A 12919-nucleotide genomic window follows, 5' to 3' on the forward strand; every position below is an offset into this window, starting at 1 on the left:
AATGAAGACTGAAAATGAAACTCTACCTTATTATCCCCAAATATAATCAAGTTTTTAAAAAGAAGCTATTCAAATAGTTTTATTAATTAATAATGCTTACCTGGCTGAACATGGGTAGCCTGTAAGAAATATTTCAAAGCTCGTTCAAAGTTCTTTTCATTTTCCAGAGCATGACCCACATTATTCCATAATTTGGCATTATTTTTATTTACCTTCAATACATAAGCACAGATAGAAATTAATTACAATTAAAAAATACAACTCCAATTAACACAGATATTTATTTGGTATACCATTAGGAATGGAGTGTTCCACAGAGGTATCCATGAATGGGTGAGGTGCTCAAAGACACCAACTTTCAGTTATAAGACAAATAAGTTCTGTGAATACAGAGTACAGAGTACAGCAGTACAGAGTACAGAGTACAGCATGGTTACTATAGTTAACAATACTGTAATGTGTATTTGAAAGTTGCTAAGATAGTAATCTTGGAAATTCTCATCAAAAGAAAAAAATTGTACCTATGTTAGGTGACAGAAGTTAACTTATTATTTTATAATATATACAGATATTATGTTGTATACCTTAAACTAATACAACGTTATATGTCAATTAACCTCAATAAAACTTGAAAAAATAATTCAGATTTTTCTCTTAGAAAAGAAAAATTTGTATGTATACCTCCAATTAACAAAGATATTTGTTTAGTATATTGTTAGGAATGGAGTGTTCCAAGGAGGTGTCCCTGGAGCTGAGACAGGAGCCAAATGAAGTATTTCCCCAAATTTACTCTCCCTCCTTTTAACATAAACTAAAACCACAGCAGTCTGATTTCATTTATTTGATGTATTAGAATTTTGCTAAAAATTTTATTTGATCAAAGTATCATAGGGTGCTTGGCTGGCTTAATCAGTAGAGTATGCAACTTGATCTTGGTGTCATGAGTTCAAGCCCCACACTGGGAACAGAACTTAACTAAAAAAAGAAAAAAAAAACGCATTATGTTGTTTGAAAACTTCAGCTCTACTATCTGTATTCTTTTGCGAGAGAAGGTATTTGAACATGAGAATATATTTAACATTGCACTGATTACTTATTTTTAGGCTTGTTATAAAGTTATTTATGTAGTCCATTATGGTAATGGGAAACCTGGGATTAAAGTTCTAAATTAATCTGTGCTTTATGAATTCACAGATGGGCATGATGTTCCTGTAGGGAGAGGATGGTATCCGGCTGAGGAACTAGCCTCAGTGAGTGGGGCTGTGGTTCTTAGATTGTTCTAGGAATAACGATAAGCAAAACTCTTGAAAATTATACGTCTCCACTGGTATTCCAGGAGTGTAGCTTAAGAAGAACAGTAATGAGGTCTCTTTCGTTACAGACTTCTGAGCTAGAGGAGGGAGTGCAGGTACTGAGTGAGACAAAAGGATAGTCACATGACCTTAAGTTGATGCCAGATCAAGAAGTCACACAGACTATTGGAATGAGGCAATATTCCAGGAAAGCCAAGCAATAGGGAGTACAGAAATAGCCAAAGGAAGTTAAGAATTTATAGTTTCAAAGAGAAGCACCTGAAAAAAACCCACTCCTTGTAACTTACAGAAACCAATATTTTATGATTTTTTAAAAAGACCTTATTCCTGGTATGTTGTCCATTCTATAGAAATGCTTTATCACTACTTTCTGCCAGTTCCTATCTTTCCTACAGTATTGTAACCTTAGTTATTTTCCACATAGTAAGGTGCCATTTTTAGTTACGTATTTTACTTCAATAAATCTAGGATGCCATTAATTCTAAGACTCACCATTAATAAAACAAAAAAGCCACTAATTAATTGTAAGATGCCTCTCACTGTAAGATTTATTCTAATTTTAAAGACATTAAAAGGTTAAAAAAAAAGTTCACCTTCAGAACTATGAACTATATATAGTATTCTTATTTAAACATTTTATTATCGTTTGAACTTCTAACAACCGTATAGCATTTAGGGAATTATTCATATATGCCACAGACATACCAACTAAATATGATTCAAAGCACTGGTTATGGTATATATTATATAAAGAACAAATTATTTTTAATGATCTTTTGGAGTAGTACTTAAAATTGACAGTAACATGTCTAATTAAATATAAAAACATCTTAGACATGATCATAAGAAATCATTAACGATATATTTTCCTGTCATTCTGGATAATACTTTACCTTCAAGGCTGACATAAACAATGTATATTCAGATTCCCAATCCCAATTTCTGTGGAGTGTTTTTAAGGCATGAGTGAATATCACCACAGACAGACAAATCCAGGATAACTTTTTTAATACACTGTTTAAGAGAAAAAAGCAAAACAAAGAATCCATTGTCTGCATCACCAGAAGCATTTTATCTTTTAGAATAGAGGTAAGAAGTAATGTTAAATATCCCCAAATATCATCTTTGAGTTTATTCTAAGGAATGAGGATCATTCTAGTAATCACCTAACTTCAAAGGTAACACCAAAAAAATTAAATATGCATACTACCTTCTACTTCAGTTTTTAATTATATTAATATTTCAAAAACTCTGTTTACATATAATGGCAAAAAGCAGACACACCAGTTTTTAACTGCGATTTTTCCTTTTTGGGGCCTTTACTTACAATTTGAATATTCTTGTGTTTATCAAGGGTCAATCTTGTCACTGGCTATATTTTTTTTAAAAATTGGCTTACACGGATTGCATCTATACCACAGATTATCATGACATTCTTTGAATAATTTCATATTTTAAAGCTAGAATTATTTATTACAAGTCATAGTAAAACTAACTCTTTATGAAATAGATATAAATTACTTATACAGCTTTAGGCTAATTATATGGGACTTAATTCCTCATCTATAAAAAGGATATACTTCAATTATCCCTATAGTCTCATTTGGTACTAATGTTCTCTGAGTCTATGTTTCTGTCTTAATGACACAGTTCAACTTCTTTCATTTTGAGAGATCCACTTAGTGAGGATAAGACTGCATGGATCAGAAAGAACATGGACCATGGAGAGAGAGAGAGCGAGAGAGAGAGAGAGAGAATGAACAAACATGGACGTTGGAAGTAGTCAGATACAAATCTGAAGCAAAATCCAACTGTTTACCAGCTGTGTGATCTTGAGGTAACCTGATTCAAGTAATCTGTATGAGCTTTAATTTTCAAATGTGCACAAGAGAGTTAAGGAATGTTAGATTAAATGAGAAAACAAATCTAAAGGGTCTATCATGGCTCTTGGCACATGGTAAGCATTCAAAAACTGGTATTGATTAAAATTGGATATATGGGTAGAAGTTAAGAGAAAAGGCCTGCTAGATATTAGTGAAAATCGTAGACACGGATGAGATCACCCAGGGAGAATATGCAGTGTGAGAAAAATGGCTGTGAGTAAAATTCTGGCAAATAAAAAATATTTAAAGAGCAAGTACAGCAAGAAGACTCTGAGAAGGGACTGAGCAGCAATGAGAAGACATGGAAAAGAATTAGGAGAGAGACTTCCTACAGACACCAGGGAAATAAATTTTAAATATAAGCACTGACTGGATTTAGCTACTAGGAGGCAATGAGGTAGAGACAAGTCAGAATGCTGAGGGTTGAAGGATGACTGGAAAGTGAGAAAGCAGTCAGTGGTCATTTCTTGCATACAGTGTGACTATTCTGTTCCTTAATTGTTAGTTTAAGGAAACTAGGACATGATGGTTATGATGCAGATAGTGATGATATCAAGAAATTATAGGCTGCTTACTATATGCATTTATATATAAATAAACTCAATATAACTCACTTAAGTAAGAAGAATATCTTAGGTCACTGCACATCGAAGTGGCAATGGTTATTTATAACTCTAGTCTCAACAATATCCTTGTTTTCGCTTGGGTCTGACTCAAAGTTTGTTATGTCACAGGCTGTACAATAAAATTATGTTAATAAGAACATAGGATGAGGTGGGTGCTATGGAGCTTTCCTAACCTGAATTACAGAAAAATGAGGAGACTATCAAGATGAAAAATAAAAACATAAAAGTAGGATTTATATAAATGAACTAAACATTTTAAATACTTAAATGTATCACACTTAATTCTACAGTTAGTAAGCATTAAATGAACTAACATTTTAATTCACCTTTTATTTGATATTTTCTGCCATCCATGGGCTACCAAAATACAGAACCCCATGCTAGGAACATACAATACTCGCTCAGCAACAACAAATCCAACAGGGAAAAAAAGGTTTGATGCAGGAATAAATGGTAACGCCATCAAACAAAGGGCCTACAAAGAAAAATAACGTATTTTAATAAGTTCAAAAAAAAATATGGCCACTCAAAAGTTAAAACCAAATATTTTATTTAATTTGAATAATGTATTGGTACCAGTTTTAATAATATTATAAACAATACTAACTTAAACATAAAGAAGGCAACTTAGGGACAGTAACAACAAACATCAGGATGTATGTCACCAAGGTGAGATCAAGGTGAGATTATAATTAGGGCTCATCCAATGAAATAAATATTTTTTGAAAATATATCTAAAATAAGACATTAATTTTTATACACCCAACTTATGTATGTATGGTAAAAATACATCGACAGAGATGTTAACATGTTTTACAAAACTGTAATGGGTGACAAAAAAGCCAATCATGCAAGTTTTTATATTTTTATTATTGTAAGTATTCATATTATATTGGAAATTGAAAAATGATGTAAGGTATCCTTTAGGCAAGACAGCAGACTACTACGTCTGTACCCCACTATTCCTTTGCATAATACTCTGATGAGTCATATATATTTAAGAGGCTTAGTGTAAGTATAAAAATAAAACTGCTCCCTTTAAACAGTAGTCTTTTATTCTATAAAAATTTCTAAAATTCTAACACTACACATTGAAATACATCATAAAAATGCTTAGATTTTGTCATTTTGAAAATGAGATAGCATATGGTTCCCAGACAATAAATCCATTAAAAAGGTAGTATTCAAACAACTAGCACACAAATAACCTGTGAAAGGAACCAAGTTGGTTGTTATTAGGACATCTGTTCTATGGATATCTGCTTCCGTATTTTGTTACCCTGATTTGTTTTATAGTACCTAATTGAATAACTATGCAAGTTGTTCCTTCAGCTTCAGAAGTTTGAGAGTCTTTTAAAAGTTTGAAAGATTGTTTCCTCTTTATTATACTTTATTAGTAAAATACAGATGAAAAGATGTATACACATTGAAAAAAATACTTTCACCATGTATAAATTAAAAACTTGTAATGAGGAAATAATGAATCTAAAGAAAAGCACTACTGAACTACTAAGTATCATACTAATACATATATCTAAACTTTTAATGTTTTCTTTTTGATCAAAAAGGTAAACCACTAAGAATACATAATTTTCCATTTCCCAAGAGTGCTTGATAAAAACAACCAGCTAGCTGTGAAACAGAGATACTCCCACATATACAGAGCTTTTCCATTTTTTTAAAAAGATTTATTTATTTCAGAGGGAGAGAGTTAGGGGAGGGGCAGAGGGAAAGAATCTTCAAGCAGACTTCCCACGGACAGAGAGCCCCACTTGGGGCTTGATCTCATGACCGATGAGATTATGACCTGAGCCAAAACCAAGAGTCAGATGCTTAACTGAATGAGTCACCCAGGCACCCTGTAGTCCTTTTCTAAAAACAAACAGGCAAACATATTTTTTATTAACTCATGGCTGCTCTAAAGCTATTTTATTTGAAATAATTAAAAGTGTTAAATTCACTCAAAGATGTATCATGGACTGATGCATAAGCTACATACACAAAAAGCAACCTCACAAAAAATCTACTGGTTCTTGGATAAAGGAATGTCTCTAATGATTAACTTATTTAAAAGTTCTAATACACTCTCTATTAATATATGCCAACCTAGCTAACTATGGCTACCATAATTTCCTTCTTCAGTGATATAAAACTCTTTAAAAGGAAAGGTGGTAGTGCAAAGAGTCTGGAACAAATCTGTTTTGTTTCTTACTTCCTAGGTAATATAAAGTAAACTAATCACCTTCCCAATTTGTGTTTCTCCACAAATTGGGGTTAATAACTACTGACATTATATTGTCAGGATACAAGGGACATTTTAATAAGTGCTTAACACAGCATCTGATACTTCATAGGTACTCCTTTGATCTACTTATTCCTTTAAAAGATCTTCACAAAACATCACTATATAATATAGCATGTTTAGGACTATCTTAAAGAAGTTATACCTAAGATCACAATTGTTCCTTTACATACATAAAATAAAATTTATATAAATCTCTGCTTATTTCACTAGTACTACCCTCCCTGTTTTTATTCAGCTTATATTATAGAAATCATTATTTTATATACCAAAACTTTACATTCATCCACCCTTCCTTACTTTTCCTTTCTTTTAGCAGAACCTCAGCTTTGGATGTATTCTACCATGCAGCTGCTCTGTCTGTATTTACCTGTTCAGGTAAATACAGAACAGCAAAGCTCTACTAGAGACAGTCCCAAAGCAAAATATATTAGTATCATCATAAATTAATGATTATCAACTTCAAATTGATCCTTAAAACTCCTCAGAATTTCTAGGTGTCTTTGATAGGCTCACTCCCTCTCTCCTTTATTTTGAATCTTGATTACTTTTCTTAGGCTTTTGATTCATGTCACTTTCAGCAGGTGACCATACTTCCAAACTTACAGAGAAAACTAAAGCCATAAAACAAGAATTCCTTCAATTCTGTGCTACTAAACCTACCAACATCCACACTGATGTCATTTCCATCCTTTCTGCAACATAAGAAGTGTGTGTTTCCATCTTTCTCAGGCCAAACCTGAGCTCTACATTGACCCTGCTCCTCGCAAATCTCACAATTAACCATTCTTTCATTTACTTGACCACTTTCTAATCAACTGTATCGTTCCTATCCATATTCAAATACCCTCTTGTCTCTTCAACCTTAAATGTCTCCTTTGACAACACACCTTTAAATTACCCTACCCATTCATTATGTCCCTTAGGTATAAAACAAGGTCCCACATTCTTAGGCAAACACTTTCTAGCCAAGGTAATAAGTAGCCGGTTTTAACCCCACTTAACAATCAACATTTCAAATCAACATTGCAAGTCAACCTATTAGTGATTTCCCTTCCTTCTAAAAGTCAGTGAACTGAGTTCTCCAATGAAAGTGATTCTCCTACCTCTGAAGGTTCACTAATTCTAGATCTTCATGCTTCCTCCAAGCTCTACATGAGATCAGCAGTCTGTTATGCTTTAAGCTGGCATAGTCTTCTCTTACTTAGCTGATAATAAATTCAAGCTTGTCTCCTCCTTTGAAATATTCAAAGTTAAGTTAACCCTACAGGTTATCTATACTACCATTCTTCATATCCTCATCTCCTAATTCAATCTCTCCACAGAAATAAATTTCATTAAGTAACTAATATTCCTAAAATAGGTCAAATACGACTGATCTCACTTTTCTGCCTCAGAGCATCTGTTAGTAATAACCATTCCATCTTTCTTGAAATACTCACCTACCTTTCTGTCCATTTGGTCTACCTCCTATTTAGGTTCATTCTCCTCTACACAGTTATCTTTTACTGTATATAAACTCCTATACCTTCTATAGAAGTTTTTTCAAGACCTAGTTAAAGGTTTCTTCTCTGGGGCACCTGGATGGCTCAGTGGGTTAAGCCTCTGCCTTCGGCTCAGGTCATGATCTCAGGGTCCTGGGATCGAGCCCCACATTGGGCTCTCTGCTTAGCGGGGAGCCTGCTTCCCCCCTCTCTCTCTGCCTGCCTCTCTGCCTACTTGTAATCTCTCTGTGTCAGATAAATGACTAAAATATTTTTTTTAAAAAAAAGGGTTTCTTCTCTTATCACTCTATCTAGCTAGCCCCTTCAACTATTTTCTGAGGGAGAATTAAGACCAATTACTCTAAGACATTCATTATGTGTATGAATTAAATTCTATTCTATGTATTTGGAATGGTAATAGCTGGCTACCATCTTTGAGAAAAGTCACAAAACCCCAGTTGAGAAACGCTGCTCTCTATATAACCTCTCCTTAGACCTTCATATTCACATCCTGGTTTCAATTACTATCTCTATGCCACCTCTCAGATTTTTATGTGGAGCTTAGGACTCTCCTCCGAAACTCTAGGCATCAAGTGCTATTCAAAATCACTACTAGGACCAAACTCAACAGATTAAAAACTAATAGTAAGTATGACCTTTCCCCCAAACTCTTTATTTTTTCAGTCTTCTCTATATCTCAGAGATCAGCTTCAAATTTTTCCAAAATGCCAGTTCCCTGGTAATTGGGGCCTTGTATTTCTTTTTATCATATCCTTAGTGCCTAAAAGGCTGCCTGGAACATAGGCTACAAGAAAACCTTTTTACTGAATGAATAAATGAACCTAGTGGTTGTAATCAGATATGATGTATTTGTATAGTATTAAAAATACTTTCTGGCACATAGCAAATGCTCAAGAAAATGTTAAAGATTATTACTGTCTTCAGTAATTTAAAGAAAGACAACAAAACCACTACAAGTAAGAAGTGACAGCAGAGTAAGAAAATTACAAAGAAATACACCTCAGAAAAACAAGACTGTGTAAATAATCAGAGTTCTCTGAACATAGTAAAAAATAACTTGGGGTGTAATGAAAACCTTGCTAATGAGAATTAAAGAACTAAATATTTCTAGCTGTCTATCTTGCATGACACTTTTCTCTGTGTCAAGAAAACAATGATCTATTTCCTCAAAGTGTACAACCTTCTTGGGTAAAGAAACAGAAGAAAATGACGCCAATGGCATGCTTCATGGTTTCAGAATTCCTATCAAATCAAGAAAATTCATAACCAGTTTTTACTTTACATGCTGAATGCCTGCATATGGAATTCTGATATATAATTTTAGGATAGCCCCAAAAAAGGTAATAAATCAAGCTGATGTTGAACAAAGAAAGATACTGTTTCTAAGAAGATGCTTTGACAAATTAAAGGCAGTCTTCAAATCAACTGAATGTTTTACATCTGAAAAATTAAGGGAATTTCTTACCATTAAAACAGTCTTGGAGGAATCACCAGGGTATCTAAGACTGAATATTCCCAAAGCCCCCAAAAAGCAAAAGAAAGTAAACGTGGCAAGATTTCGAATATCTAGAAATGACTCTATAAGTGGTATTGTTCCCATGGTCCAATCACAGCAGAGTTCTGAAGGATTTAATAGAAGCCAAGCATTCAAAGGAAGGAGATAGTTAAAAGTTAGCTGCCTTGTAGGAGTTGGGCTTACAGCAGCTGGGTTATCAAACCTGTATAACGAATGAAAAAAAAAGTTATTTAGACTAAAACACTTTGTAAACACAAAATATATAACACTTAAATAAAACACCGAACAATAAGAGCAGTATTTTACATGTAATTTCATTAAAAAGAAAAATATTTCTTACTGGTATGTCAGTCCTCACTAGAGTTCAAACTGTCTAACCTTTAAGAAACTTCTAGTTGAGACAAATTATGAAGAGCTGTTTAAAGGGGACCTAGGTTATCTATTTATAGTTCATTATTAGAATAATTCAGACAAAATCACTACAATATTATGATATTCTACAGAAGTATAACCTTCTGATTAAAAGTAAAAAGAAAAGTTTTAAAGGATTGATTGTTATATGTGATGTATGAGTGTTTCTGAGAACACTAACCAATGTTTTTTTCTGCATGAGATGGCTTCTTTCAGCACTAAACGCTAATAAAAATTATGTTTCCTAGAAAGAATTACTATGTTTTTCTTTTGCTGTGGACAGAAAAATGCATCACCTATGAGCTTTTTCCTTTTGCTCTGACTTCTAGGAAGGCAAAAACCCAATTTCCAGCACATAATGGTAACTGTACAGACCTATGTAACATTTTATCTTTGTCCCACTTTTTCTCCTGATACATACTAATATAAACATATCTGAATTTATATTTGTTCAGGCCATGACATATTACATGTACATGTACATTTCATTAAATTAGTCTGTTTCCTGCAAACTAAGTCAAATCATAGTCAAATGACTTTTTAAAGTATATTTCAAATAAATAGCTTCAGATTTTTATTTTTTTAGGCTATGTTCAAAATTTTATTGGCTATGTTAATATATAAAAACACAATTTCTCATTTTAAAATGAATAAATTAATGAAAAATCAACCCCTAACATTTGTTTGACTTGGTCTTCTTAAAAATTCAAATGGTTGAGAAAAAGCAAATACTACTTGAACAAATAATATCTAAAAAACCTTCATATTTAAACATCTACATCTTCATATTTAAACATCTACAAATATGAAAACCTTCATATTTAAACATCTACATGTATTATTACATCAATAATAAATCTTGAGTCAGGACTTGAATTCTCAAATAATCAATAGAATGAATACAAAGCTTTTTTCCTATAATGCACTACTCAGAGTTCATTTTTGTAACTCATGGTTTATTTAGAATAGCTAATTTAATAACTGTACTTTAGAGAAAGAACACATGTCAAAGCAAGTCAAGCAATATTATAGTTAATTCACAGGGTAATGTAATAGAAGAAAATGTATATACGTACATTTTTAAATGCCCCTATTTGGAAAATACATATTTAGATGTAACATATCCCATACAGCCATCCACACATACTTACAGAAAACAAATACATTCATACCTATAAACTAAATTTTCACAGTATAGAACTGGAGATGAAAAACAGTCTATGGAAATTCTCTAAAAGGAATAACAAAAACAGTAACACTGAAACTGAGGGTAAAGAAAGAAATGCAAATTACAGTATATATTTACTATTCAGTCTATTTCCCATATTTTACTACTTAAATGAGTTGTTCAGTTTAGCATGGCTAGACTCAGAAGTAAAAATTTATGAAATTAGAAAGTATTCTTTAAAGAAAAAATGCACTGAAATTACTGAAAATATTTATACATAAAATGACACAAAGAAAATGTTTAAGGTAAGAGAATTATCTGAATAAAATTTTATTCTAACCAGGGCCAGCAATGCACTATTCTGGATGACACATGAACAACATTTTGGCCTTTTGTTATTTAAAAAAAAAAAAGTTCTTGCATTTAATGATACTTTAATGTAACTGAATAAGGAACTAGTATGAATTTCATTTTAAATTTTAGCTGAGTAAGGTGAAATAGAAAAATGCTAAATTTTAAAGCAGGATAAAAAGAGATGTAGATTGTTAAATTCAGCGTAACTTTTGCTTCCAGCTTTAAACAAGCAAAGAACCAGACAAGATATATAAAACTTTGCTTAACACACTAAGTATCAGGCAAAAAAGGACAATGATACCTGAGAGAAGAGAAACAAATAAGGGAAACCCTACCTGAAAAGTTCAATACCTAGACATAGTTTTTAGTCTGTGGAACAGTGAGGGGGAACCTAGTGGAGCCTAGTAGTATCTTTAGATTGCAAAACTGAACTGGGAGCCCTAGGGGCCCAGGGGACTAGGGTCAGTTGGCAGAATACCAGAGAGAACAAAGCTACTGAGAAAGAGAACTTATATCTATAGAGGATCTCTCTCCAGTTTTTAGTACTGATGAAAACTGTTTAGCATATGTATATGAGGAAATACTCAAGGTCAGTATAGTGGGTTGAACCATGTCTCTCATTCATATCTACCCAGCACCTCAGACTGTAACATTATTTGGAAACCCATTCCTTTGCCAATGTAATTAATTAAGTCAGGATGAAGTCATACTGGATTAGGGTGAGCCCTAAATCTAATGACAGGTATTCTTATACAAAGAGAGAATACAGAGAAACGCACAAGAAAGAAGGAATGCCAATGACTGCTAGCAACCACTAGAAACTAGGAAAGAAGCATGGAATAGATTCTTCCTGAGAGTCTTCAGAAGGAACCAACTGTGCCTGACACCTCGATTTTGGACTTCTGGCCTCCAGCACTGACGGAGAATAAATTTCTGCTGCTTTAAGCTACCCAGTTTTTGGTAATTTGTTATAGCAGATCTGGGAAAAATAATGCAGTTAGGAAAGTACCTCTTAAAAGGATTAGATAAAAATTCTCAAATACCATACAGAGGTGGGAATAGTTTCTCAGCAGCCAGAATGAAAATCCTCATAAATCACAGTCTACCAGATAGAGTAGTCAGAAGGGTCTTGTGTCAGTAGCGGAAGAAAATTAGACCTATTGTAAATGCTGCTGTGGTCTTATATATCAAAGATTAAAAGTGTGGCTAGAAGATATCAGGGAAATTCAAATCAAAACCACATTGAGATATCAACTTACACCAGTTAGAATGGCAAAAATCAACAAGGCAAGAAACAACAAATGTTGGAAAAGTTGTGGAGAAAGAGGAACCCTCTTACACTGTTGGTGGGAATGCAAGTCGCTGCAGCTACTTTGGAAAACAGTGTGGAGGTTCCTCACAAAATTAAAAATAGAGCTACCCTATGATCCAGCCATTGCACTACTGGGTATTTACCCCAAATGTACAGATGTAATGAAAAGAAGGGCCATATGTACCCCAATGTTCATAGCAGCAATGTCCACAATAGCCAAACTGTGCAAAGAGCTGAGATGCCCTTCAGCAGATGAATGGATAAAGAAGATGTGGACTTCCTTACGCAATGGAATATTACTCAGCCATCAGAAAGGATGAATACCCAACTTTTGTATCATCATGGATGGGACTGGAGGAGATTATGCTAAGTGAAGTAAGTCAAGCAGAGAAGGTCAATTATCATACGGTTTCACTTACTTTTGGAACATAAGGAATAACATGGAGGACATTAGGAGAAGGGAAGGAAAAATGAAAGGGAGGGGGAAATCGGGGGGGGGGATGAACCATGAGACTGTGGACTCCAAGAA

The 12919-nt window shown here is 33.5% G+C and overlaps 1 protein-coding gene across 1 annotated transcript in view; it reads right to left on the reverse strand.

Moving 5' to 3' along the window:
- TMTC3 (transmembrane O-mannosyltransferase targeting cadherins 3) overlaps positions 1–12919 on the reverse strand; it is a 58157-nt gene that overhangs the window by 19184 nt on the left and 26054 nt on the right. The window contains exons 7-10 of the mRNA XM_080811990.1: positions 9095–9347; positions 4149–4297; positions 2207–2327; positions 101–212 (exon numbers count right to left, since the gene is read on the reverse strand). Of these exons, the coding sequence (XP_080668116.1) occupies positions 101–212; positions 2207–2327; positions 4149–4297; positions 9095–9347 (635 nt within the window). The remainder of the gene's footprint in view (positions 1–100; positions 213–2206; positions 2328–4148; positions 4298–9094; positions 9348–12919) is intronic.

This window comes from Martes martes (assembly GCF_963455335.1).
Source record: "Martes martes genome assembly, chromosome: 8".
NCBI lineage: Eukaryota > Metazoa > Chordata > Mammalia > Carnivora > Mustelidae > Martes > Martes martes.